The sequence below is a fragment of the Pantherophis guttatus genome, chromosome 6, assembly GCF_059756535.1.
Source record: "Pantherophis guttatus breed Tessera chromosome 6, ASM5975653v1, whole genome shotgun sequence".
Classification (NCBI taxonomy): domain Eukaryota; kingdom Metazoa; phylum Chordata; class Lepidosauria; order Squamata; family Colubridae; genus Pantherophis; species Pantherophis guttatus.
In genome coordinates this window covers 25,756,880-25,782,678 of record NC_142068.1, presented here as the reverse complement: position 1 = coordinate 25,782,678, position 25,799 = coordinate 25,756,880, and the positions used below count along the sequence as shown (strand labels likewise).

Sequence of the window (25,799 nt, the reverse complement as noted above, 5' to 3'; positions counted from 1 at the left end):
CACCACTGACCCAAACCAAGGAAAATATACAGTGAGGTTAGCCACTATATATTCTTCCTTATTAGAAAGTATACTGCTCAAAAAAATAAAGGGAACACAAAACTACTGTATGTAACGAACAAAGTATTTAATAAGGCTATTTCATTCATTCAGATCTCGGATGTCTTCTGCTTGTGTTCCCTTTATTTTTTTGAGCAGTGTATAAATTTTTTAAATTCTTTTTTTTTTAATATGATAGTCATAACTATATTAGCTCATAGCTCATTCTGCACTACTTTAAAACAATTGTTACAAAGCGTATAACCCTGCTCAATCCTTTTATTTGTATAAGTAAGATGAAAGCGACAGAGCCTTGATAGTACAGTGGTTTAAAGTACCCTGTTATTAACACAGCTGCCTGCAATCATTGCAGGTTCGAATCTTACCAGGCTCAAGGTTGACTCAGCCTTCCATCCTTTCTAAGGTAGGTTAAATGAGGACCCAGTTTATGGGGGCAATAAGCTGACTTTGTATAAATATACAAAAGTATGAAGGCTATTGCTTAACACATTGTAAGCCGCCCTGAGTCTCCGGAGAAGGGCGGCATATAAATCAAATTTTTTAAAAAATGCACCACTTCTGTACATATATCTGATTTTTAACATGTCAGGCAGGAAATATGGTTTCAGGAAGCGCTTTCTCGGACTTTCAAAAAATCTGGCAGTATTTTTATACAGTAATTTAATCCAACTAACCTTTTCCTTCAAAGGCTCTCTTTCATAATTGTCCTTTTCATCTTAGCTAACCAAAACCTCCTGCGTAATCTAGGAAATAGAAGCCCTTCAAAGTCATTAGGACATACTGCTAGCAAGAAAAAGTTGTATATCAATATTAGCTGTTTAGTGAGCAGAAAATATGTTTTGTTGAATGTACATAGAACATTCATACAGGAATACTTTTAACAATTCAATAGAACCTCTGGTCACGACCATAATTCATTCCATAACTTTGGTCACAAACTAATTTGGTTGTGACCCGAACCTAATTTTGAAATTTGGCACTTACAAAAAAAAATGGCGTGGAAAGGAAAATCGGCCCCGAAAAAAATAATAATTTCAGGATTTTTTGATCGGAACCTGATTTGGTCATGGTCAGAAGTGTTTGTGACCAGAGGTTCTACTGCACTGTGTTGAACAGGTGGGGCTATCTTAGGCCACAGATGTAATATGGTACAATTGCTAAAATAATGGATTAGAGCACAGAAAATACAGATTCAAGCCCATCCTTTTTATACAGAGAGTCCTTTTATGATGATAATCATTCTGTCTCTCAGTCCAGCCTACCTCAAACGATCATCATTAGGAAGATAAAATGAGTAAAAAATACCCAGTCAACTACCTTGAGCTCCTGGAAAAAAGTGGAAAATAAAATAAATAGTGTGATATATAAATCTCCCCTCCCCTAAATAAAAATCAAACTACATTTAGTAAGCAAAGCAAGCCAGTATTGGTCAAATGCTCTTCCCAGGTTGCTAGAAACAATGATTATTCACCTATAATGACCAGGTGCATGATTATCAAGAAATCTATGGCATCAGTTAATAATTATAATTTTGGTTCCTCGGTCCAGAAGGGAATTTTATGCATAAAAGTAGGTACCAGTGATTTGACCGGAAGTGTCAAGGCAAGACAGTCGGGGAATTAGCAAGCTCCGATGACCTCCGTGGAAACCTGGACTGATGAACTGCTGCCGAGGGGTCTTTGGATTGGAACCGTCCAAAGACCCCTCAGTCTTTGACCGAGGATCTTCCCCATCCCCCCGTAGGGATGGGGAAGAAGGAGAGGCACCTTGAAGACCAAGAGGAACAGACAAGTTCCTCGAAGGTCAGAGGAATCTCTCTCCAATTCGGCGGTGAGGGCAGCAGCCATTGCGGCTGTCAAGAAGCTGGGGCAACCGGACTAAGTATTGAGCAGGAGCAATGATTGCAACAGAATTTTTGAAGGCGGGTGAGTGACAGCCAACCCAAGGTAAAAAAACAAGAAAAAAATTTTAAACCTGAAAAAACCCCAGTGTAAAAATAGTGGCTAATGGGCACGGGGGGGGGGGGGGGAGAAAAGAGGATGTAAGCTGAATTTAAAGGGATACAAAGCCCGAAAAGAAAATTGACACTTGAATAAAACTATTTGGAAAATTTTAAAAATTAGAAGAAGTCACCCTGAAATTGGTTAAAGGATTGGAAAGAAAATAAATAGATCTTTTTTCTTGTATGGAAAAACAAAAACAAAAGAGATTTGGACATCAAGCCCTGCAACGGAAGTGCTGTATATCTAAAGATAAATAAAAGAGAAAAAAAATAGGGGAAAAGTATTGTTCAATTTGGACTGGACTATAAAATTGATTTGGTATTTTCAAAGTTAAAAAGAAGAAAAAAGAAGCTAGTAAAGATTGTTAAAGTGGATTGATACAAAATGGATATTTTGTTAAACAACTAAGAGGAATTGTAGATTGTAAAGAGACATTTTCAGGAGAAAAAAGATCATTGCAATTTGGAATCTTTGTTTTGGAAAATTTTGAACTGTATTAGTGATAACAGTCGTGAGAACTTTTGAGGAGGATTGCTTTGTCTGCTTGACTTTGGAAAAAAAGGAAAACAACAACTTTTAAAACTGGAACAGTATCAACACAAAAAGAATAAAATGGTGCAGGAAATTAGAGAAATGATGGAAATGATGTACTTGTCATAGAAAGCAGAGATAAAAGGAATAATTACAATGTTACATGGAAAATCGAAGCTTGAGGACTCAAAAATTGAGATGGAGCATGCTCAAACTGACAAAGAAACAAAAACAGAGAAACAAAACACAGAGACTGGAAATAAAGAAGATAAAGACAATGAGATTAATTTTGGAAAATTAATTGAATATGTGGATAGTAATAATAAAAAGGAGGTTTCTAGAGATTACATTGGGATTAACAATGAAAAAAAACAGAAAGGACAGAGACAAAAACGGAAAGAAGGGTGCAACAAAAAGAACATAAAAAACTTAAATGATTACACTGGGATTAACAGTGAAAAGATAAAAAAGAGAGGAAAAGAATGGAAAACAACAGGAAATGGAGGGCAAAAGAGAAGAGTCCAGGACTGTGAAATACAGAATGATTACACTGGGATAAACAGTGGGGAGATAAGAAAAGGAGAAAAGAGATGGAAAACAATGGGAAATTTAGGGCAAAATAAGAGAGTTCAAGATTTTAAAGCACAAAAGAAAAAAGGGGGGAAAAAGGCAAAAATCAAAATGGGAAGGGAGAAAAGAAATGAAAGAGAAATATGCTATATATATTTAGAATTGAAATATAAATTGTAATTAGAAATAAAGGGGAAATTATATGATTGCAAAAATGAAATGAATAATAATGAGAATATTTTTATTTGTATCTTTGAAATTTAGACAATGATAAGGGTTTTTTTTAGAAATATGAATAAGTTTAAACTAATAATTGAAATATCTGCTTTGTGATGAAAGCAGAAATGATTAAGTTGGTTTGGAGGAACATATGGAGAAAATTATTTGGTTTGTTAGGAGAGTTTAAGATTTGAAAATGAGCAATATATGGGGAAAACTTTATTTAACTAGGGAAATTGTAATAACTGAAATACTTTAAATTGTATATTGTGGTGAAAGCAAAAATGGTTAAGTTGTGGTTTGGAGGAACATATGGGGGAAACTATTTGGTTTATTATTAACATGTAAACATAATTAATTGATTTATAAGAAATTGGATTGCATGAAAATGGAAATAATTGGAATATTCATGTTCATATTGATTAATATATAAAGGAAAAAGATAATTAGATATCTAACTGATTTATATTAAAATGTTGGATTTGTATTATCAAAAGGAATGTATGTTATAAAATAAGTGGGTTTATAATTTTTATAAGAATTGAACATTTGTAATACTACATAATTAACTAATTTGAGGATAGATATAAAAATAGATGACAATGGGAAGGGATATAACATAGGGCAGAAGGAAAAAACTGAATTTGGTTAAGATTAGAGATGAGAATGAAGGGTAATATTGGTTCTTTTAAAAAAATAGATGAGAAATAAATATGGCAAAAAGGAAATATAGAAATTGTAAATTTAATTGTAATGACTAAACACTGTTTAAATTTGTGAATTGGCCAAATACTCTGTTCAAGAAAATACATTGTATGTTTGTATGTGTGTTTGTCTAAAAAATTAAAAAAAACTTTTAAAAAAAGTAGATACCAGTAACGTTCGTTAGGCTTCCAGCCCCACCCTTCACTTATGTACTAGTCATCAGTATCAGGATGACATGATGGAAAAGAGAATGTCAATTAGAAAAGAAAAAAAATCAAGTTGAATCAGATTACTATCCACTTTGCTGACCCTATCTATTTGAGGAATAACCCCGTTCAAGTGTAGAAGGGAATGTAAGTCATTCAGAATACGCTGAATGATTGGAGAGACATAGAGGTCAGTCACTCAGTAATAAAATGAAGATAAAAGAAATAGAATATTGAAAAAGAGGAATCCCAAAAATGTTCTCATCAACCATGAGTACCTAGATGAAAGGATGATCAGATGTAGAGATCATTGGCCATTGCTTTCTCCACAAGTGTAAAGTGCATTATGTGTGCCCTTCTAAATTGGAGTGTTATGAATAATAATTAGGACATGTGACTTTAGATGACCCAAATCTTCCTTCGTCTTTTTTTTTTTTGAGGGGGGGTAGAAGAACAAGTGTCTATTCTATTTGATTCTTTCTTATTCAACAGACAACAAGTCTTAATTCCTAATAAGCAAGATCCTTTATCTAAAAAAGTCTGTAGCCAAAGCTGGCATGCAAAACACACTGCTTATTACTGGACAGCAGTAATATACAATTACATGGCTAATTCACATGTTACATAGGGAGTAGTTTTCTTCCACGGAATAGAAAAACGAACCTGACCTACTCATCTTTATTATTGTATTATTATTATTTATCCCATCTTTATTTTTCTTCAACGCAAGGCAACATATACTCCTAACATTTCCAATTTCTATTTTCCCAACAACAACCTTGTGAAAGGCTATTGTGGCAACACTACAAAAAAAAAAAAAAACCTCAAACTATTTCTCATAGCACATGATCTATTATTCATCCTTTGCATTTGGACAGAATTTTAGATTTGTTTTATTTTTAAGAAGAAGAAGAAAACGGTGCAATGGAAGCTGAAACAGAAAGCCAAGGAAGAAGAATGTTTGAAAAGTTGTATTTTCAACAAGCCTCAGCAGTACCCTGTTCATTTGATATCAGAACTCAGTTTCTGTCTCTCCCTGCAGCCAAAGAGACTTGTTAGGTAACTTTAATGGGGAAAAACATTGTCTCAGATTCTAGTTGTGAAAGTGTGATTTCCCAATAGCCCAAAATTCCATACCTTGTCTTTACCAAGAAGCAGTAATGGAATCTATATTATGGATAGTAAGCAGAATCAGATATAATATTAGCGCCTTATCACAATGTACTTTTAAAATTAAATTACCTATTTTTCCATCACAAAGCAACATGAAAAGTGTCCAGTTAATTAATTCACTCAAAGTGCATTTTTGAGGGGGGGAAACAAACTTTAGTGTAGATTGATATCTTATCAATTAGAGAAAGTTGAATAGAAATAAGAATGAACAAATAAGGCAGAGCATGAGAGTGGCTGGAACCTTATACACTTTTATCTTACATAGTACTACATTTAATGCAGCCTGAAAGGCACTTTTGTCTGGCTTTTGGGAAGATTCAGAGCTTTTCCTTAAGACTGCAGCTTAAATGCCACTCTCTACCAGACACCAGAGACTCCCTTTATTTTCTAAAGAGGTTTGTTAAGAGGAAAGAGAATGCCGCATCTTGCAGGGAAAGGAAAAAAACAACAACCTGGTGACTCCTTTATCTATGAGCAGAAGTGTCTGCTATTTGCACGTGGAGATCTTTAGATTTATTCCTATGTCAAACAAAAGGAAATGTCTAAAGATATCCAGTCCTTAAAAGTATTAAACCATACTGTCAATAATTTCACAACTCACTACCATGATCAAATGTACATACATTGGAACACAACACTCAGTCAGATGACAAATGTTAGACAGCAACTTAAAAACACATAAAGAACAAGTTTTAAGCAAGCATGTATGTTGTTGTTCTAAAGATGTATAGATATGCATAATATCTTTAGAATCAGGTATAAGGTCTCTACAAGATTTTTAGAATCCTTACCTTTTTCTGGGCTAAGGTTTTTATATACTTCAAGGTCTGCCATTCATTTGTTTACTGATAGTCATTATGGATCAACAGAATCAGAATTATTCCTGAAGCAAAGCCCAGATTCACTCGCATGTCCAGGGTTAATACATTTGCAATGCCATCCTTACAAGTATTGAAGAACTTTGACAATCCTCCCCACTGTGAAACATAATGTAATCATGTTATCCACAGAATTGATTCAGGATCATTAGAGAAATCCACAAGGTGATCCTGAACAACTTTGCTCCAATCTACAAATGGGAAAAAGAGAAAGAATTCCCAGTCTGATCAGAAACCTGGAAGGCTCTGCTTTCTGCAGCTGCTCTTGTGGAAATGCAGGACCACTTTTGGTATGAGACATGCATGCACAGTGCAGTGCTTAAAATCCTCAAGGCACCAAATGTGCAGGAAACATTGTGGGGAAGCTGGTCTTGAAACGTCAAGAGCAAATCCACGGTGCACCAGAAAGAATAAACCACAATCACCTTCTGGTTATTCAAAGGGGCTCTGTGGGGAGGGGGGGGAGTGACGCAGGATGATTGCTGAAGATGAAAAGAAAGCTGAATCCATTTCCCACCCTCATCTGTCTCAGCATCTCTGGCCGAGGGAATTCATAAAGTGGAACAAAAGCGAGACTGTCACTCCAAGAGTTGTATTTACAACACAGAGGTGAGCAGTCAATGCCCCGACAGCCCTACTGGGAATATATCAGGAGTAACAAATAATTTGATTACTGTTTGTAATTAGGCAGCACTTCATGCTGCTTTGAACTCTGAATGGGAATTGCAAGGGCATCATTAAGTTCACCATGTTTTGCTTGGAGGATAGGATCCCTGAATGAAGAAGGCAAAAATTCAACAGGTTTCATGTTGGAGAAATGTGAACATGTATTTGCCCACAATGTAGGCAATATCTTGACAGAAAATTACACTGATTCAACTCTTTGACTCCACAAACACACGTACGGAATATATTGTCCCCCATAAATGCAGATCTTTGAAGTGCATGACCTGCCATTCTGGGGTGTTTCTTTTTATCATTTCTGGATTTAGAGAAAGCTGCTGTATGAAAGCGGCAACAGCAGAAGACAGTCTATTAGCATATCAGTTGATCACTTGCATTTAAACAGAATATCAATCCGTGCACAGTCCAGAATACAAGACTCAAGCTCTTTCGAAAATAATTAATACACCACATTAGATGAGAGTCTAGCACCTCTACACATCTTCTCCATATAACTCTTTGGCTAGATCAAGATACTTCACTGATTTAAGATACTTCTGGTTCTTGTCTCTGTTTTTGCAGGGTGTTGACAACACTATAAGGATTAGATGCATTAAAGAACCCTCCCTCAATCCCAACTTCCAGAGCCATGCTGAATGAAGATGATACTAATAAATGCCCATATTAGATACCTCTGGGGACCACCAGACTTGCAAACGCTAGTCTCCTGCATCCTTACACTGTCCTAATTTTTTAAAATAATAGAGGCAGAGATTAGAAACATTATTAGTTCTGAAGTATCCAGCTTTATCCGGCTGATATAGTCTCTTTTTACCTGAAAGGAACCCCCTTCATTCAAGAAAGAGGAGAAGGAGGAGGGGCTCTGAACATAGACAATAATCCTGCGAAATGGCCATCTGCCTCATATTTTCAGTCCAATGTTTCCAATTTTAGCTAAACTTATCCTAGAAATCCCATCAGCCCTGCCACATAAATGTGCCTATGACACCCCTATGCAGCGGTGGGTTCTAGTTACCTTTACTACTGGTTTGCAACGGGGCCGTGTGCACGCATGCTCGCTTCACTCACGTGCGCAGAAGCTTCCTGATGATGTCGGGGTCAGTGGGCGGAGCCTCCCGCCGGTTTTACTACCAGTTCTATAGAACCAGTCCGAACCGGGGGCAACCCACCATTGCCCCTATGTATAAATGCATGTATATATACCTCTGTGCCTATACACTGCCAGAAACCACACACAAGAGCCAAAAAATATAGACACAGGATAAAAAGCAATAAATATATAGAAATGCATGGATACTTTTTCCCTCCTTCCAGAAGGGAGGGAAGGAGGGAGGGAGGTACAGTTGGGAAACTACACAATATAAGGAAGAAAAAAGGAAGCAGGCAGGCCATGCCCAACTCCAGCTCTGCAAAGGGAAAAAGGTCGTGAAACGTCATGTGACGGCAATGTGACGCGGCAAGTTTGACACCCGTGATATAGACAATGTGAAGAGGCAACTGGATGATGAATGGAAGAGATAAAAGGAAAATGTACCCTGGTTGGCATCATTAAAAAGGTTAAATTGACTAGGCAATGCCCTCGGTAGACGTATCTAATTTTCAAGCAAATCTTCAAAAGCGTCTATCAACAGCGTCTCCGCACCCATTTGCATAAAATACTAATTATTTTGTTTTCACAAACACTTCCATATTTAGAAATGAATAGAAGGGAGGGCTTCCACCACAATTCAATAATTTCTTTCAGATATTTATTCTGGATAGCACTAAATGTACTCACCTTGGACAAGAAAACTTTGCATTGATGAACACCTTTGTTGTCATTGCACAAAGCTCTAAGCTAGTAATTTCTCATGTCTAATTTATATTGAGCTTCTCAATTTTTCTTATCCTATTACACATATAACTTATTCATGATTCTGATCAACTAGAAGTGCTTCCAAACCATCTAACAGTTTTTGCCTAAAAGACACACAAACCATAACTCTTTCCTTGTGACTCTTTGTTCCTTCATTTCTTACAACCGTTTCATTTTTTTTCTACTTACTTATTGTACCATAGTTTCACCTTCTTCAATTATTTGACCCTTATAATTACAGAGATCTATTCAACTCGATTTGAGTACAACTCATCTTGACACCTCCTCAGGCTATCTTTTTTCTTTAGTTTAAGCCATCAATTATGGCCATAATCATATTTATGCATAGGAGGATACATTTTAAAACTCATAACCTTGATTTTGTAGAACTACAGCTTCAACAAACCATAGAAGATAAAGTTATAGTTTAGTGGAATAAAAATATCACACAGATAGAAAGACTTGGGTTTAACCACAAGCTTTTCTATATATCTGACTATAGGAAATCATCCTAAGTAACTATTTCTCAAAGCAGGTTTTAACAGATGGTTCTTTGGTCCCTCTATATTCAAACCAGAATAGTAGCATTCTTCCCATATATACTGCCTTTATCTTGATTAGATTTGCAGTTTTCTACACAATGAGTTTACAGAGGCCAGTATCCTACTGTATATGATTTTTATCCATCCCTTTCTATATTATTTGTATTTTACATAATTGATTGCTTTTTGACCTAACTGTGGATGTATATATGCTTCTGTCTCAGGATGATGGTAAATTGTGACTTATCAAAAACTATGTTAAGAAAGGGCAACATGGAATTTCTGACTTCAGATGCAGCTGGGAACACCTGCTAGGTTCTCTATTTGACCAAACTTCCATTTATTTCTTCAATTATTTGTGTGAGACAGAATTTCTTAATTAAAAAAAAATAATAAGGTGAGCTTCATATGCATTCTTCCAAGACAAAAATGATAGGTGAATGCAACATAAGACTTTAAATTTATCTATTCCCCTCCCCCCCCCCACCCAAACTAAAAAAAACAGGCAAGAGTTGAAAGACACTGGAGAGCTTGGAGACTTTAAGAGGGAATGGCCTCATACGGTACTTTTCCCTCTAGTGTAGGAATTGTATGGCTGGTCATGATCACTACAGCAGATACTTTATAAGAAAGGAAGTCTCTCATCTCAACAACTATTTTGGGAGAATGCCACAGAGAGGGCCTGGAGGCTTTTGGAGCACATCTTGATGCTTCCCTAAAGAAGCCACAACACTTCTAAGTTCACGTGTGCAGTGGTCACGTGATTCCAGGGGGGAAAAAAACCTGCATTCGAGCTAGAGCCAACTGGTGCAGTGAGTTGTTTCACATCTCTTTGAGATTTATATAAATCAGCAAAAGCAAAGCAATATTTTTTTTCTGGGTGCTTTTCTGAGATTACCCAGCAACCTTTCCCAATAGGGGTCCCCACCTAGATTGGGATTATAACTCCAGTCTTCCCTTGGCCAGTGATCATACTGTCGGGGATGATGGAAATTGGGGCTCAATAAATAGGATAGAAAGAAGGAAATAGTGAACTTGTACTTTAGACCAAAACACAAATAAACATTGAAGTTGTTGAAGTTTGTGTTTAACCCTTTTGCTCTTTCTGCCTCTGACACTGGAAGAGCCAGAATGAATGATTAAATGAATTCACTACTTTTATGATCTAGAGATAATCAAATTCCACTCAATTTCACATTATGTGACACCTAGTATTTCACACAGCTTTTCAATATTTAACATTCACAACCAAGCATCAGCAAAATGTTAGATTTCATTTGTTAAATCAAGACACAATGCACTTTACAGTTTTAATTTAACTTCTTCCTTAGAAGAGAGCCAACACACAATTCTTTTGCCCTCTTCCCCTCTTACTCTGTTAAGAGTGATTAATTTAACAAAGAATGATCCTGGATTTGTAAAATAGATTTGAAATGTTAAAAACAGCAGGTGAATTTTTCAGAATAATTAACTCCATATTTCCAATTAATATGTGCACAGCATACATAAACTAATGTACTTAGAGAAATGACTTTCTTTTTATTTACCAAAATCTTTTGTAAAATGTTGAGAACTTCAAAAGTGAATGGCAGCCAATTTTAAAAATCAACAGAGCCATTTTGCAGATGAATTGATATAGATCTTTACATATATAAACATTTCAAAGAAGTTTTAAAACATTCTGGATGTGTCTAAATTACTTAGTTTAATGCAGCTACCTGCAATGACTTTAATTTCTTGTACTTGAAACTGGATTTAACTAAGTGAGAGAGATGGGCAATTTTTCTCACAGAATGGTCGTTGCTTACCTGAACGACCCTTTTGTACTCGCTGTGAAGACACTCCTCAGACTGGGAAACGATCACCCTATTTGCACAGCTGAGTGTCAATCAAATCCCTCTGGAGCTGGATCCACCTCACTTTCTGCTTCTTCCTCAGACTTTTCACGAAGACAACTTGGTCCAATAGCAGCAGGATCGACAGTTAGAAACTCCACCAGGTAGTCACACAGGAAGCAGACAGCTACAGAGGGAGAAAAAGCAGACCTCCACCAAAGCCAGGCACGGCGAAGAAAAAGGGAGGGACGGAGTGTCTTCACAGCGAGTACAAAAGGGTCGTTCAGGTAAGCAACGACCATTTTCCTACTCGCTGTTCAGACACTCTTCAGACTGGGACATACCCAAGTTAGAGGAAAAAAAGGGGAGGAACTAAGCCGTAGACTGGCCTTGGGGAGAGATTACAGCCTGTAATACCCTTCTGCCAAAGGCAGCATCTGCAGAAGCAAACTTATCCAGCCTATAGTGACTTACAAAGGATGAAAGGGATGACCATGTGGCCGCCCGGCAAATATCATCTACTGAAGCCTGGGTAGCCGAAGCCGCTGAAGTAGCGGCGCTACAAGTAGAATGGGGCAGTATACCACCCGGGACAGGGGCCTCCCTTAAGTCATATGCCTTAGATATACAGGCTTTGAGCCACCTGCCTACTGTAGTCGAAGAGACCTTCTGACCCAGGGAGGAGGGAAGGAAGGACACCAACAGAGCCTCAGTCTTGCGAAAGGGGGCAGTCCTTTTAAGATATCTTCTCAATGCCCGTCGCACATCCAAAGTATGCCATCGCTTCTCAGCAGGATGACGCGGGTTCGGGCAGAAGTTAGGCAAGACGAGTTCTTGGGCTCGATGAAAACGAGTGTTCACTTTGGGAACAAAAGCCGGGTCGAGGCGTAGAACAACCCGGTCAGGATAGAAGACGCAGAGATCACTCCTCATGGACAAAGCAGCAATTTCGGATACTCTGCGCGCCGAAGTGATTGCCAACAAAAAGGCCATCTTTAAAGACAAGTAGCGTAGGCTGGACGAAGCAATGGGTTCGAACGGTGGACCCGTTAAGGCCTGCAACACTAAGGTAAGGTCCCAAGTGGGGTAGCGGTGAATCGGCGGCGGCCGCAAGTTTGAGACCCCTTGGAGAAAGGAACGGATTCTGGGGTCCTGAGACAAAGGAACACGAGCTTCCCCTGACAGGACAGTGGCCAGAGCCGCCACCTGTCGGCGTAGAGTCGCGGGAGCCAAGCCCTTGGAGAATCCCACATGCAGAAAACACAGAATGTCCGGAACAGATGCAGTTGTGGGGTCTACGTGATGAGCCCTGCACCATCTCGTGAAGGCAGCCCATGAGGCGTTATAAATACGAATTGTTGATGGTCTTCGAGCTGCCTGAATAATGGAGATAACGTCGTCAGACAAATTGTCCTTGATGAGCTTTATGCGCTCAAATGCCACACGGCTAATCGAAGCCATTCTGGTTCCGGATGACAGATGGCTCCTTGAGTTAGTACTATCTTGTCGGGTGGAATCCTCCACGGTGGTTCGACCGATAAGTTCTTGAGGTCGGCGAACCACTCTCGACGGGGCCAATACGGCGCTACCAGTAGAAGGTTCACCCGTTCTTGAATGACCTTCCGCACGACCTTGGAGATGACAGGAAGGGGGGGAAGGCGTAAAGAAGGCCCCGGGGCCACTGACTTCGAAGAGCATCCAGCCCCTCTGCTGCTGGAGATGGGTAGCGGGAAAAGAATCTCGGCAATTGGGTGTTCTGAGCCATCACAAACAGGTCCACTAGGGGAGGGCCGAACCTCCTGGACAGGTCCTGGAACAGGCCGGGGTCCAACCTCCACTCGGCGTGATCTATTTGGTCTCTGCTGAGCCAATCTGCTTCTCGATTGAGAGTCCCGAAATGTGTTCGGCTTTTATCGACAAGAGGTGGAGTTCCGCCCATGACAGAAGACGCTCTGCCTCCTGCATTAGTGTCCAGGAGCGGGTCCCCCCTTGTTTGTTGATATGGGCCTTGGTGGCCACATTGTCCGTTAGAATCAGAAGGTCCTGGTGATATACAAGGCGTTTGAAGTGTATCAGGGCGAGTCGGACCGCTCTGAGCTCTAGCCAATTTATATTGTGCAGCTTTTCCGTCGATGACCAGGCACCTTGGGCTAGCTGACGGTTGAGGTGAGCCCCCCAGCCTCGCAGACTTGCGTCCGTGGTCAACACCATCCGAGCTGGTTCCAGAAAGGGGGAACCTTTGTTGAGGGCCGGAGACAGCCACCACCTCAGGGAAAGGCAAACGGGAGCTGGAACCTTTACCTTGAGAAGAGACTCTGCTCGACCTTGTCTCTGGTAAGGGAGCAGGAACCATTGGAGGCGACGAAGATGGAAACGCGCCCACAGAACAATGTCTATGCATGATATCAACTTTCCCAGAAGCTGGGAGAGAGACAGTAAGGTCACAGTCCTGCGTAGTAAGACTTGAGATGTCAGTTCCCGAATGCTGGCTTGTCTGTCGGGAGATAGGGAGACCACACACAGTGTCGAATCTATTGTTGCTCCGAGATGTAGGATACGCGATGTGGGAACCAGATGGCTTTTGGCAAGATTCAAAGTGAACCCGTGGTCTTGAAGGGACTGAAGTATTAGCTCCCGGTCCTGGGTCGCCTGTTCGGGAGAAGACGACAGGATCAAAATGTCGTCGAGGTAGCATGCCAGACGAACAGGAATTTCTCTGAGCGACGCCGCCACTGCCGCCAGTAACTTCGTAAAGGTCCTCGGAGCGGACGAAAGGCCGAATGGCATAGCCCGATATTGAAAGTGGTGGTCTCCAAACGCAAACCGGAGGTACTTCCTGTGTGACTGATGAATGGGGACATGCAGGTACGCTTCCTTTAGATCTACAGATTGCATCAGATCTCCCCGACGAATGCAGCCTAGCAGAGACTTGAGGGAATGCATTTTGAACCGACGGTACAAGATGTGTTGATTGAGACGTCGTAGGTTCAAAATGCCTCTCCAATCGCCTGAGGACTTCGGTACCAGGAATAGTGTTGAATAAAAGCCGGTTTTGAGTTGATGCAATGGAACCTGTTCTATGGCCTGGATTTGCAACAGATGGTGAATTTCGAGCAACAGAAGAGATCGCTTCTCCGGCTGAAGTGGCCAAGAGCATTGAAGATAAAAGTCCTGTGGCATGGTGGTGAATTCCAAACGTAACTCTTCGGTGACAGTTTGGACAATCCAGGCATCCGAGGTGGTAGTTGGCCACAGGTGAGAGAATGCCTGGAGCCTGCCCCCGATTGGGACCAGAGGCGGTGAGTCACTTACTGCGCCTGGAAAAACGGCCCGCCGACTGCCTGAAAGGTCGCCTGAAGTTGGATTGTCGGCGACCGCGGTCACGAAAGGGCGCCCTGTCCGAAGTTGGCTGGTACTGAGACTGCGAAGATCTGTAGTAAGAGGCGCCCCCGGCGCCTTGCTCCTGTCGAAAGGGCTGTAAGGTACATAGCGCCTGTCCTGACGTTGGAAAGACGTGGGTAACACCTTCTTCTTATCCCTATTCTCGACCAGCACAGAGTCCAGGGATGAGCCAAATAAGGCAGGGCCTTTGTAAGGGGCCGCGGTCAAGCGCCACTTGGACTTGGCGTCAGCTCTCCAGTTACGGAGCCACAAGAGACGTCTTGAAGATACTGTCGAAGCTAAGGCCCGGGAAGCGAACTTAGCTGCGTCCAAGGACGCGTCAGCCGAATATTCAGCAGCTGCGACCAGTTTGGCCAGGTCCTGCTGTAATCGTGCGTCCTCCGGAGGAAGTCTGTCCTTCAATTGACGCAACCACACCAGCGATGCCCGATTAAAAAATGATGAGGAGGTTGCAGCACGAATGGCCCAAGCCGCCGCTTGGTGTGTTTTACGAAAGCCCATTTCGGCTTGTTTGTCCTCAAACTTGAGACCATCCCCAGCCTCACCTACCAGGATGGAAGACAATGTGAGACTCACCACCGGATCATCAATTGTAGGTAACTGCAGGAGGGCATCCAGTGCAGGAGCCGAGGCATAGAGCTTTCGATCAAATGAATTCGGACCCGACAACGAGGCGGGGCGGTCCCAAGGCTTTTGAACAACCTGGCAGAAAAGATCCGGACAGGGAACAAAGTCCTCATCAGGTTGAGGTAGATTGAACAAGTTACTATTGGGGCCAGATGGAGCAGAAGAAGAGGAACCCTGAAGAGGCGTGGAATCCATATTAGTGGCAGCTTTTGCCTTGCGTAGGAGAGAGCGAAACAAAGAAGGCTTAAATAGTCCCGGAAAGGCCGGCTTGTCCTGAATCTCTTCTTCATCCTCTGACATCTCAAAGTCATCTAGGAAATCGTCCTCCCGGGCTGATTCAGGCACAAGACTACAGGCAACAGATTGCTGTTGATGTTGTGCACCAGGGGGATGCATGGAAAAGGCAGAAGTAGTAGGGCACGTAGGAGCAGGGAAGGCACCAGTGGCTTGTTGCAACCCCATTTGAAACTAGAGAACAGACACTCGATGCTATTGCAATGGCTGAGTGAAAAAGTCTGAGGAAGAAGCAGGAAGTGAGGTGGATCCAGCTCCAGAGGGATTTGATTGACACTCAGCTGTGCAAATAGGGTGATCTTCCCAGTCTGAGGAGTGTCTGAACAGCGAGTAGGAAAACATGTGGGCACCTTAGGCAGAAAAAAACAAAACAGGAAAAACTCACCTGGCAGACACGTACAAACTATGTATGAATCTCTCACATGTGTTCTATTTCGGCTAATAGAGAACAGGAAAATGACATAATTGCTTCCATAATTTTTCAAAACATGAATGATTATAATGATGGACAGCAATTCTCTTTCTTCACGTAATATAAAACAACCTTCCTAATGGAAGAAGTTTCTCCCAACTAATAATTCTTTGAGTTGTAATTTCAACACAGTGGGGAGGGAGGATATTTTGTAAGAGAATGTTATTATAACAAATTGTTTGTATTTCCTTTTCTTCCATCTACTCAAAGAGCTGAGCTAAGGGCTTCACGTAGAACTGTGCTAAAAGAAATGCATAGAAACACAAGGTTGGAAGGAGGTCCAGGCCCTCTTCTTTGTGTCAGCGTTCCAAGTAACACATCCATCAAAAGCAGAACTCCGAGACAGGTGGATTCCTCAAAGAACATGTTTATTGGATACATCATACCGGCACAGCTACTGAAAACCAACTCTAAAAGTCTTACACTTTTAGAGAACAACCAAAAGCACACATATAAACTGGGGGAAATCAGGCTTAACAGCAGTGACTGTGAGAGGGATCTTGGAGTCTTAGTGGACAATCAGCTAAATATGAGTGAGCAGTGTGCAGCGGCAGCTAAAAAAGCTAACACAATCCTAAATTGCATTAACAGAGGGATACAATCAAGATCAAGTGAGGTACTAATACCACTCTATAAAGCCCTAGTAAGACCACACCTAGAGTACTGCATCCAGTTTTGGTCACCACACTATAAAAAAGATGTTGAGACTCTAGAAAAAGTGCAGAGGAGAGCAATCAGGATGATCAGGGGACAGGAGACTAAAACATGAAGAACAGTTGCAGGAACTGGGCATGGCTAGTCTAGTGAAGAGAAGGACCACGGGAGACATGATAGCCGTCTTCCAAGACTTGAGGGGCTGCCACAGAGGACAGGGTCAAGCTGTTTTCCAAAGCATCTGAAGGCCAGACAAGGAATGATGGATGGAAACTGACCAAGGAGAGATTCAACCTAGAAATGAGGAGGAACTCTCTGACAGTGAGAACAATCAACCAATGGAACAGAAGTTGCCTTCAGAAGTTGTGGAAGCTTCATCACTTGAGACTTTCAAGAAAAGATTGGACTGCCATTTGTCAGAAATGGTGTAGGGTCTCCTGCTTGAGCGGGGGGTTGGACTAGATGACCTATAAGGTCCCTTCCAACTCTGTTAATCTGTTAAATCTATTAAAAGTTCCTGTGGTTTTTTTCTTCTAATTAAAAGAGCAAATAATTCCCTTCCCATATGTCCCCAGTCACATTATCCAATGAAAGTAAGCTGGCAGGCTGCTTGGTCACTCCTCTCCTCCTTCAACTGCCACCTGTTGGGATGACCTTGCTTCTCACAAGAAAACTTTTTGTTTTGACTGGTAGCCGGTCTATCTACTTCCCCCTCCCTTTCCCCGCTCAGAGTTCATGGCAGTATGAGGCAGCAAAAGGTGGCTTCAGCCAGGCTCATTTCAGAGTTGGCTACTCAGTTTGTTTTGGAATGTATAATAAATTAAAATACATTAAGAACATATGTTAAATTAATAAATTGAGATACAATGGCACGCTAATAATGATAGAAGCTAACAATTTGTGGTACACCTATACATACACAATTGCAGCCAGTAGGAATTAAATCCAATTATTCTGATATTGTTATAATGAGTCTGCCATAGCCACACCCTCCTTAATCCTTGGTGATACCATACAGATGGTCATAAACCCATCAAAGGTGAAGCATGCTGTATGCTGCAGAAGATTCTATAACATTTTAAATTTATACCTATAAATTAAATACTAAATTAAGATAAAGTTTGGAAGATTCCAAATATTTTAGGAAAATTTAGGGATAGAAAAGAGAAACTATGACAGGACAGTTGCTGTTTTATTCAATCCAGAAGATATGACTGTATCCATAATTAGCGTCCATAAGAAAAGTGCCTAAAGAGGGAATGACAATTGTTAAGAGGAACAATAAGCCAGGAAGTTGGGTTCCTTCTCCCCAATGCTTATTGAGAGATATATTACTAAAAATAAATATGTTGTATAGGTTTGAAATGTGCATCTGTCCACATAGTCTTCCTGACAAAACTAAGCCCAAGAATTAACATACAGAGACATATTTCTAATAGAACAGAAATAGACAACTATGAACCCCATAAGTGGTAGATTAATATACGTAGACTACTTAAAAAAAACCTAGCGGAAATAGAGACCAACTTTGTTCTTTGTAGTTTTCACTTAATTCTATGGAAGGGAAGGGGAAAATCTACATTATGGGATGTAGTTCAATGAGTCCAAAACCATTGACTAGTTCCAGATACCAGCATTCTGTAAAGGTCAAGACAAAATTCTAATATAATAGCCCCTAGATGCAACTGTCAATTTCTTCATATGAAATCTCTATTCTATTCTATTCTATTCTATTCTATTCTATTCTATTCTATTCTATTCTATTCTATTCTATTCTATTCTATTCTATCCCTTCCATTATTGAATTTGATGGCCTTTTTCTTAATAGTTAGTTCCTGGTTCAAAAATCATGTGAAGGAGCAGTAAGTTTAGTTTGGTCTGCACATAGCATTGAGCGAACTAAATATTATGTCTTATAAATTCGCTGCTTAATGCAGGAACAGTTTCACCTTGGTAAAGCTAAGTTTGAGGAATGATGAGCTCTTCAATATTCAATCAGTACAATGCATTAACATTCTACTCCTCAAAAATGACATTTTTCTTATTGTTGTAAATTTAAATGACAATTTCTCAGGAATATTTGAATTTTACAAAAAATAAATGAAACCTAGCATTTTTGTTTTTTTAGCTTCAATTTTTTAAAATGCAAATGTTTTAGTGAGATGAATTTTCTGTGACTCAGTGAAAGTTAATAATAAATTCATGATTAGCTCAATAGTGAGATGGGCATCGCAGAAATTTAATAAAATTAGTAATGACCTGGGTTTGAAGAAAAAAATATAATTTTTCTTCATAGAAAGAGACATGCCAGGAAAGTTTGCAATCCTAATTTACTGTACTGAACATACTGTACAAGATTGCAAGGAAGAACTAGTCTCTAAGCTGAGAAGGTAAAGAAATAAAAACTGTCTCATCTTAGATGGTACTCAAAATTTGTAAAATTTCCTGCGTGTATAAGGAAGCCCAGAAGCCAACCTATTATAACATGCAAGAGCAAAACTCATAACAGCAGCAAAGTGCATCCAGATTTGGGTGGGCAACTTTCTGTGCATTGAAACTGTCCACTTAACCCAACTTTGTCAGATAGTCTTTGACTTATGACTGGTCGCTTAGCAACTGTTTGAAGTTACGGCTGATCCAAAAAGACAATTACAACCCGATTCAAAGTTCCAAAGGCCTCCTCTCCATGATCACATGGCCAAACTTCAAGCATTCAGTAATAAGGCCACATTTAAAGCCATTTGCAGCATCCTGCAATTATGTGACTGTGTTTTACAAAGACAGGCACTTCCAGTTTTCAGCAAAACAGCACACATAGCAAAACATTAGTTTGCTTAATGACCATGCCATTTATTTAACAATTGCAAGTATTAAATACCGGCACAAAAAAATTCATAAAATCAGATTGGTCAAGTGACTGACCCATTTTACAACTGTCATGACAGACAACCATAATGGGAAGGCTCCATTACCGTCATACGTCTAGCACTACCTGTACACTACCAGTAAGCAAGATTCTTGGTGTCCATGAAAGCAGAGACTGATGATCACGACTTCCATGTTGGAAGTGAGGCGAATGTGAAGAAAATGCTTTTCTCCTCCTTCCCAGCCATGTGATCCAGAGCCGAGTCTTAAAGGATTGGAAAGAATTCCAAAACCATATTCTTCCTGTCTTGCCTGTTTTGTTAATCTAAATATTTACCATAGACGAATCAATATAAGAATGTTATCAGGCTGGATGACTGGAAATAATAAAAACTAAAAGAACACAAAAGAAAACCTTCTAACAGAAGGCCTAGGGTGCAAACAGAAACATAAAAACCAAAGTATAGTTGAACTATAAAAAAATCTAGTTGTTAATAGCAGGCACTTTATCTTTCAGCCAAGAAGGGCCTTTCATAGGGCAATTTCCACACACAAATTTTGTTTGCATTAATCTTAAACAGAAGTGAGACACACCCAAATGTATCTAATCCATACACTGCAAGGTGTGGAGCATATGGAAGAATACTGTATACCCGTGTTGGTGAACCTATGGTATGTGTGCCGGAAGTGGCACACAGATCCATTTTTCCGGGCATGCGAGCTGTCGCCAAGCTCACCTGAAACTGCACATGCACGCACGCACGCACACCCCCAGCTGGTGTTCAGGCCTCTGGTGCTCATGTGTGCAATTCAGAGGACCCAGCTGGTCTTCGGAGCTCTCCTGTGCATGCACACATGTTTACGCATGAGCATGAGATGACTGTTGCAGAGTGCATACATGCGCAGCGTTTGCACACATGCATTGCACGTGTGAAAGCTGTGCACATGCACATATGGTGAGATTGCGACACAGCGTGTGCTAGTGGGCGTGCACGAAAGCTGCATGCATACGCAGATGGTGTGGTTGCACACGCAGCACATGGTGGGGGCACGTGCAAAAGCTGTGCGCATGCACAGATGGTGCAGTTGTGCACGCAGCACATGGGGAGGAGCCGTGCATTATCGCAGATGGCAAGCGAGCACGCGTTCCTGTTCGACACTCGGTAAGTAAAAGGTTCACCACCACTGCTGTATGTGTTCTGAAGAGCCCCGTTAGGAAAACAGTGACAAAATTATTTGATCTCTCTCTTTCTCTCTGGTATGACAATTTTACCTTCAGGGCAGACAGAATGTCCCTGGAGAAGCAGATAACTACTATGGCAGTCTGAATGTCTGTGACTAGAAATTTGTTAATCCAAGCAGATCAGAATATTCATATCATGCAAAGAGCGATAGGAACATTTTTTCTAATAACATTAGAGAATAATAAAGGATCTTCAGGCAATTTTTCAGTCATAAAACGTTTAAGTTTAACAAGCACAGACTGTGTATTTATTTAGTGCTCAACCAGTTTTTTGTGTACAGTAACATTCTTCTTTTTAAGATATTTGCTGGCCCCTGCCGGTAATATTCAGAAGCATTCTCTCATTCCAGTGAAGAATATGTTATCCAGTCAGTAAATCTGTTCTGGCAGGCTCTATCCAGCCATACTTATTTTTCTTTGTACTCTACAGATGTACGAGAGGAGACTACTCTCAATTGCAGAAAATTACAGTCTTGACATCTGTCTCAGCCATTTCCAGTTTAAAAGATTGAATGAAAAGATTGAAGTAACAGGAATGACTTTTTCTTGAGCAGCTGAGGATGATTCAGGGCTGTGTCATTCTCCCAGACAGCAATGCAGATGGTCTTTATGACCAGAATTGAGACTGGAATTGAAGTTACAAATCATTGTGGTTTTAAGTCAAGGCACCCACATGACCACTTCACTTAATGACCACCCAACTGGTATTCCCAGTTGCAATCATTAAGAGATCATGCAGGTCATTAAGCAGAACGCAAGGATGCCTCAGAAGGTGAGGGAACTGCAACTCCCCCACCTGCTTATCTCCTCCTCCATCTAGGCTGCCCTGCACAGCAGTATTCAACCACAGGACCTAGCCTGAAGTAGAGGCCCAGGGCCTTCAGCATCTCATCCAACTGCCACTGCCCCAGGCTTCTACTTCAGCCCTAGTGCCACTCACAAAGGCTGCCTCACACTGTTCTCTAAAGTGTGGAAACCTTAGTGTGGAAACTATGTGATTGCCCCTATTACTCAGCACTCCTAAGGATCAAACTCACATTGCTTATCTTCAGGTGGTTTTCTCCAGCTGTGGAGAAGCCCATGCAGCCTATCTGAGGAAACTCCCGTCACACCAGACCTTCTTTCCTGAAGCCTGTTCACATAGGGCTTTTAGCAGCTCTACAAGAGTTTTCTCCCAAGGGCATGAATGCCAAGAATCCAAATTTTTATCACATAACCAAAGCACCACTGCAATGGCCATAACTTTGAGCAGGAGTTGTAACTCTTTTGATTTAGCACCACTGTAATTTCAAATAGGCACTGAACGAATAGTCATAAACTGCAGATAGTAGAGCTATCATTTATTTTATTTATCCAATATATTTGCTGTCCATTTCACAGTTCAGGCAACTCATATTAGGAAGGCGGATAACGTTATTACATAATTTGTCTCACCTACGTATCTCCCTGATTATCTAAGCACCTCTAGTTCAGACAATTTGATTTCAACGGAACAAACTTGCTCCCAGATTGCCAAAAGCCCATTGAGCAAAGCAAAATGTCACGGATTATGCCCCAAAATTACATTTATTCAGTAAACTGAAAAGCATCCCTCCCCTGCTAATTTTCTACCTCCATAGGACCTATTGTGGGTAACTTTGAATTTCTCTGCTTTATGAACTATTAGTCCTAAAGAAAAACTGCTATATTATACTCTTTTAAAGCTTGGCGAATCTGCTTCCTTCACAAGTATTATGTTTATCTTGATGTTTATTCTCTGGAGAAAGCAGTCAGTGTATTCTTTCCCCAGTCTTAAATTCCTTGCAAAGCTCCTCTCTTATTAATCTCTTCTTTGTCACCCTCTCATCTTTCTAAAGAGTGCTGGCTGGACAATATACTCTTCAAATTTCAAATGAGTCCACCAGTCCAAACTCATTAGAAAGGGGTTTCTCAGAAATTGTGTTCTCATGACCCATAAAATAGTAAATGAATTTATGTAACCTTCCCCAAGCTAGAATAAAATTGTCAAGATGCTCTGACAAGACACTTGTCAAGCAGGGCAGAGATGCAATCTGGCAATAATCCAACTGTTACTATGCAACCTAAGCTTGCACATTCAATGTTGCTGTCAGAACACAATTCTTGTGATGGCATGTGGGAATGATCTGCAGACCATGGTCACATAAGTGAACTGAGTCCATAGACACATGATAAATACCACATGGAAGGGAAGGGACCCTCCCTAATTTTTTGGACTATGAAGATAACAGGAGAGGAAAGTTGCAGACTTTCAGACTTACAAGATCAGTGTCAGCCTCCGCTTTTACTGCTTCAGCTGCCACCCATAAGTAATGGGTGGGAAACAGTTAGGGGGGCGAAGGGGGGAAGGGCGCAGGAGGAGTCTTTCCAAGAAATGAAACCGATTCTCCAAAGGAGCCGTCAGACCAACCGTCATTACATTCCTGATGGATGACGTTGCCAGATGTGATTCCACCTGACCTTTGGGAGACCTGTGTATTGGATGATGGACGATGGACAAGGGGGGGGAGATGCTTTCTAGATGCAATTTCACGCGTTTTGCTTAGTTCCAGCTTTACCTGGGTTGCGATCGCTTCATTTTCAATAAAAGTACTAATCTCTATAAAATATGGAGTTTGGGTCATTCTTTCCTGGATTTTGAAGGAAGCATACCTGACAATCAGTCTGAACATCAATATCAATCTTGAAGGTAGTCCAGGCAAAAAGTACACCTAGAAGTATTAGCTCTAACTTTATTGTAAAATTACAGAATCTTGTAAGTCTGAAAGTATATCTCTCCCTCACTCACCTTTGCATGCAAGAAACTAAGGAGGTTCTTTTGTGAGAGTTTACTGTGTGCAACTGTGCATATTCTGTGGGCTCAATTGCCTCTTTCTTGACTATTGTCTAGTCTGCTGCACTTCCTTCTGTTGGCCGAAGTCATTCCCGCGTACTATTATGTTCCTATAGCCAGGACTTTCCTTCAGCAGCCTTTGTGCTTTTAGCAATGGCTCCTTCAACAGCTCCAAGCCACTACTGCTGCACAAGAGGACCCAGCGATGGCTGAGGCTTACTTTCCTAGTCTCATTTTACCCCTCTTCCTGGGGCATATTTTCCTGGGGCCTGGTGCTGAGCCTACCTATCCCTACCAGGCACCCCAGATGGGCTGGCTTCTTGTAAAGGAATCATCATCTTTCTGCAAGGTGTAAAAGAAGCACAAAGCTCTGGATGCCTAGAGGGTTTGTGACTCATCATTTGGATTTATTTATTTTTATTATTTATTATTCATATGTCTATGCCGCCCACTCTCCGAGGACTCTGGGCAGCTTACACCAAAGACAGTATCCTAAATAGCATATTACCCCCAACAATCTGGGTCCTCATTTTACCCACCTTGGAAGGATGGAAGGCTGAGTCAACCTTGAGCTGGTGAGATTTGATCCGCTGATCTGCTGAACTAGTAGTCAGCTGAAGTAGCTGCAGTACTGCACCCTAACCACTGCACCACCTCAGCTCGGATTCTCTTATATAAGGTACCCACATATAAAACAACAAGATCTACAACACATTCTAATGATAGTCTAAATCAACTACAAGTAGTCCTCAACTTACAACAGTTCTGTCACGTTCCAAGCTGTCATTTAGTGACCATTTAAAGATATAACGGCACTGAAAAAAGTGACTGATCACCATTTTTCACACTTGTGACCACTGCAGCATCCCTATGGTCACATTATTTACATTTGGATGCTTGACAACTGACTCACATTTATGACGGTTGCAGTATTCCTGAGTTATGTGACCCTCTTTGTGATCTTCTGACAAGAAATGTCAATGGGAAAACCAAATTCATTTCACAACCCTGTTACTAATTTAAGAACTGCAGTGATTCACTTAACAAATGTGGCAAGAAAAATCATAAAATGGGGCAAAACTCAAATTTCAAGTGAGAAATTAACAAATTTCTTACTTAGCAAGATAAATTTTGGGCTCAATTGTAGTCATAGGTTGAGGACTATGTGTACAGTGATATACTGTAGTTAATTCTAATAACCAGAAAAACAGCAGGTGGCATGCCTGAGCATGATTGATTTAACATGACTTCCTAATATTGCTCAGTTCACTCAATACTGATGTATCCAAGGAAGGGATCAAAAGAGGAAAACCATTTTCAGCAAAGTGAATTCAGGACTATTTTGTAAAATTTGTCAATCAAAAAAGTTCACCACTGGGTGAGGAATCAAACAAATGGTAAACAACTATATTTCTAGCCCCGCTCCCCCCACCCAAAAATCCCAGAATCAATAAAACAAATTTATTGTTTGTTTTAATCTGTCTGGCAAAATCATGTCCTCTTTCCACTTAATGTCAGGATAGATCTCACGTAACTAAGACTGAAAAAAATAAATCAACCAAGCGTCATTAACCTCATATAATGTGAAGCCGCTGGGTGAGATCATCCGTGGTTTTGGGGTGAGAGTCCATCAGTACGCTGATGACACTCAGTTGCACATCTCCACCCCAGACCACCCCAATGATGCCCTTGTGATGTCCCGCTGCCTGGAGGCCATACGGGTCTGGATGGGGAGAAATAGGCTCAGACTCAACCCTTCCAAGACCAAGTGGCTGTGGCTGTGGCTTCCAGCGTCCCGATATAGTCAGCTGGTGCCATCGCTGACTATTGGGGGTGAAGCTTTACTCCCCACAGAGAGGGCTCTCAATCTGGGTGTCCTCCTGGATGCACGGCTGTCTTTAGAAGAACATATGATGGCCGTGGCCAGGGGGGCTTTCTATCAGGTTCACCTGATCCGCCAGTTGCGGCCCTTTTTGGGCTGGGACGCCTTACGCACGGTCACTCACGCCCTTGTCACCTCCTGGCTGGACTACTGTAATGCTCTCTACATGGGGCTCCCCTTGAAGAGCACTCGGAAGCTCCAGCTGGTCCAGAATGCGGCTGCATGGGTGGTTATGGGTGCGAATCGTT

At 41.0% G+C, this 25,799-nt stretch overlaps 1 protein-coding gene across 5 annotated transcripts in view; it reads right to left on the bottom strand.

The window, feature by feature from the left end:
* PLCH1 (phospholipase C eta 1) overlaps positions 1-25,799 on the bottom strand; it is a 128,003-nt gene that overhangs the window by 83,243 nt on the left and 18,961 nt on the right. The window contains exon 1 of one of the 5 annotated variants that reach the window (XM_034439166.3): positions 6,259-6,540. The exons of the other annotated variants lie outside the window; for them this stretch is intronic. Within the exon in view, the coding sequence (XP_034295057.2) occupies positions 6,259-6,301 (43 nt within the window). The 5' untranslated portion in view covers positions 6,302-6,540. Of the gene's footprint in view, positions 1-6,258; positions 6,541-25,799 lie in introns of those variants that run through there. 5 annotated transcript variants of the gene reach the window in all.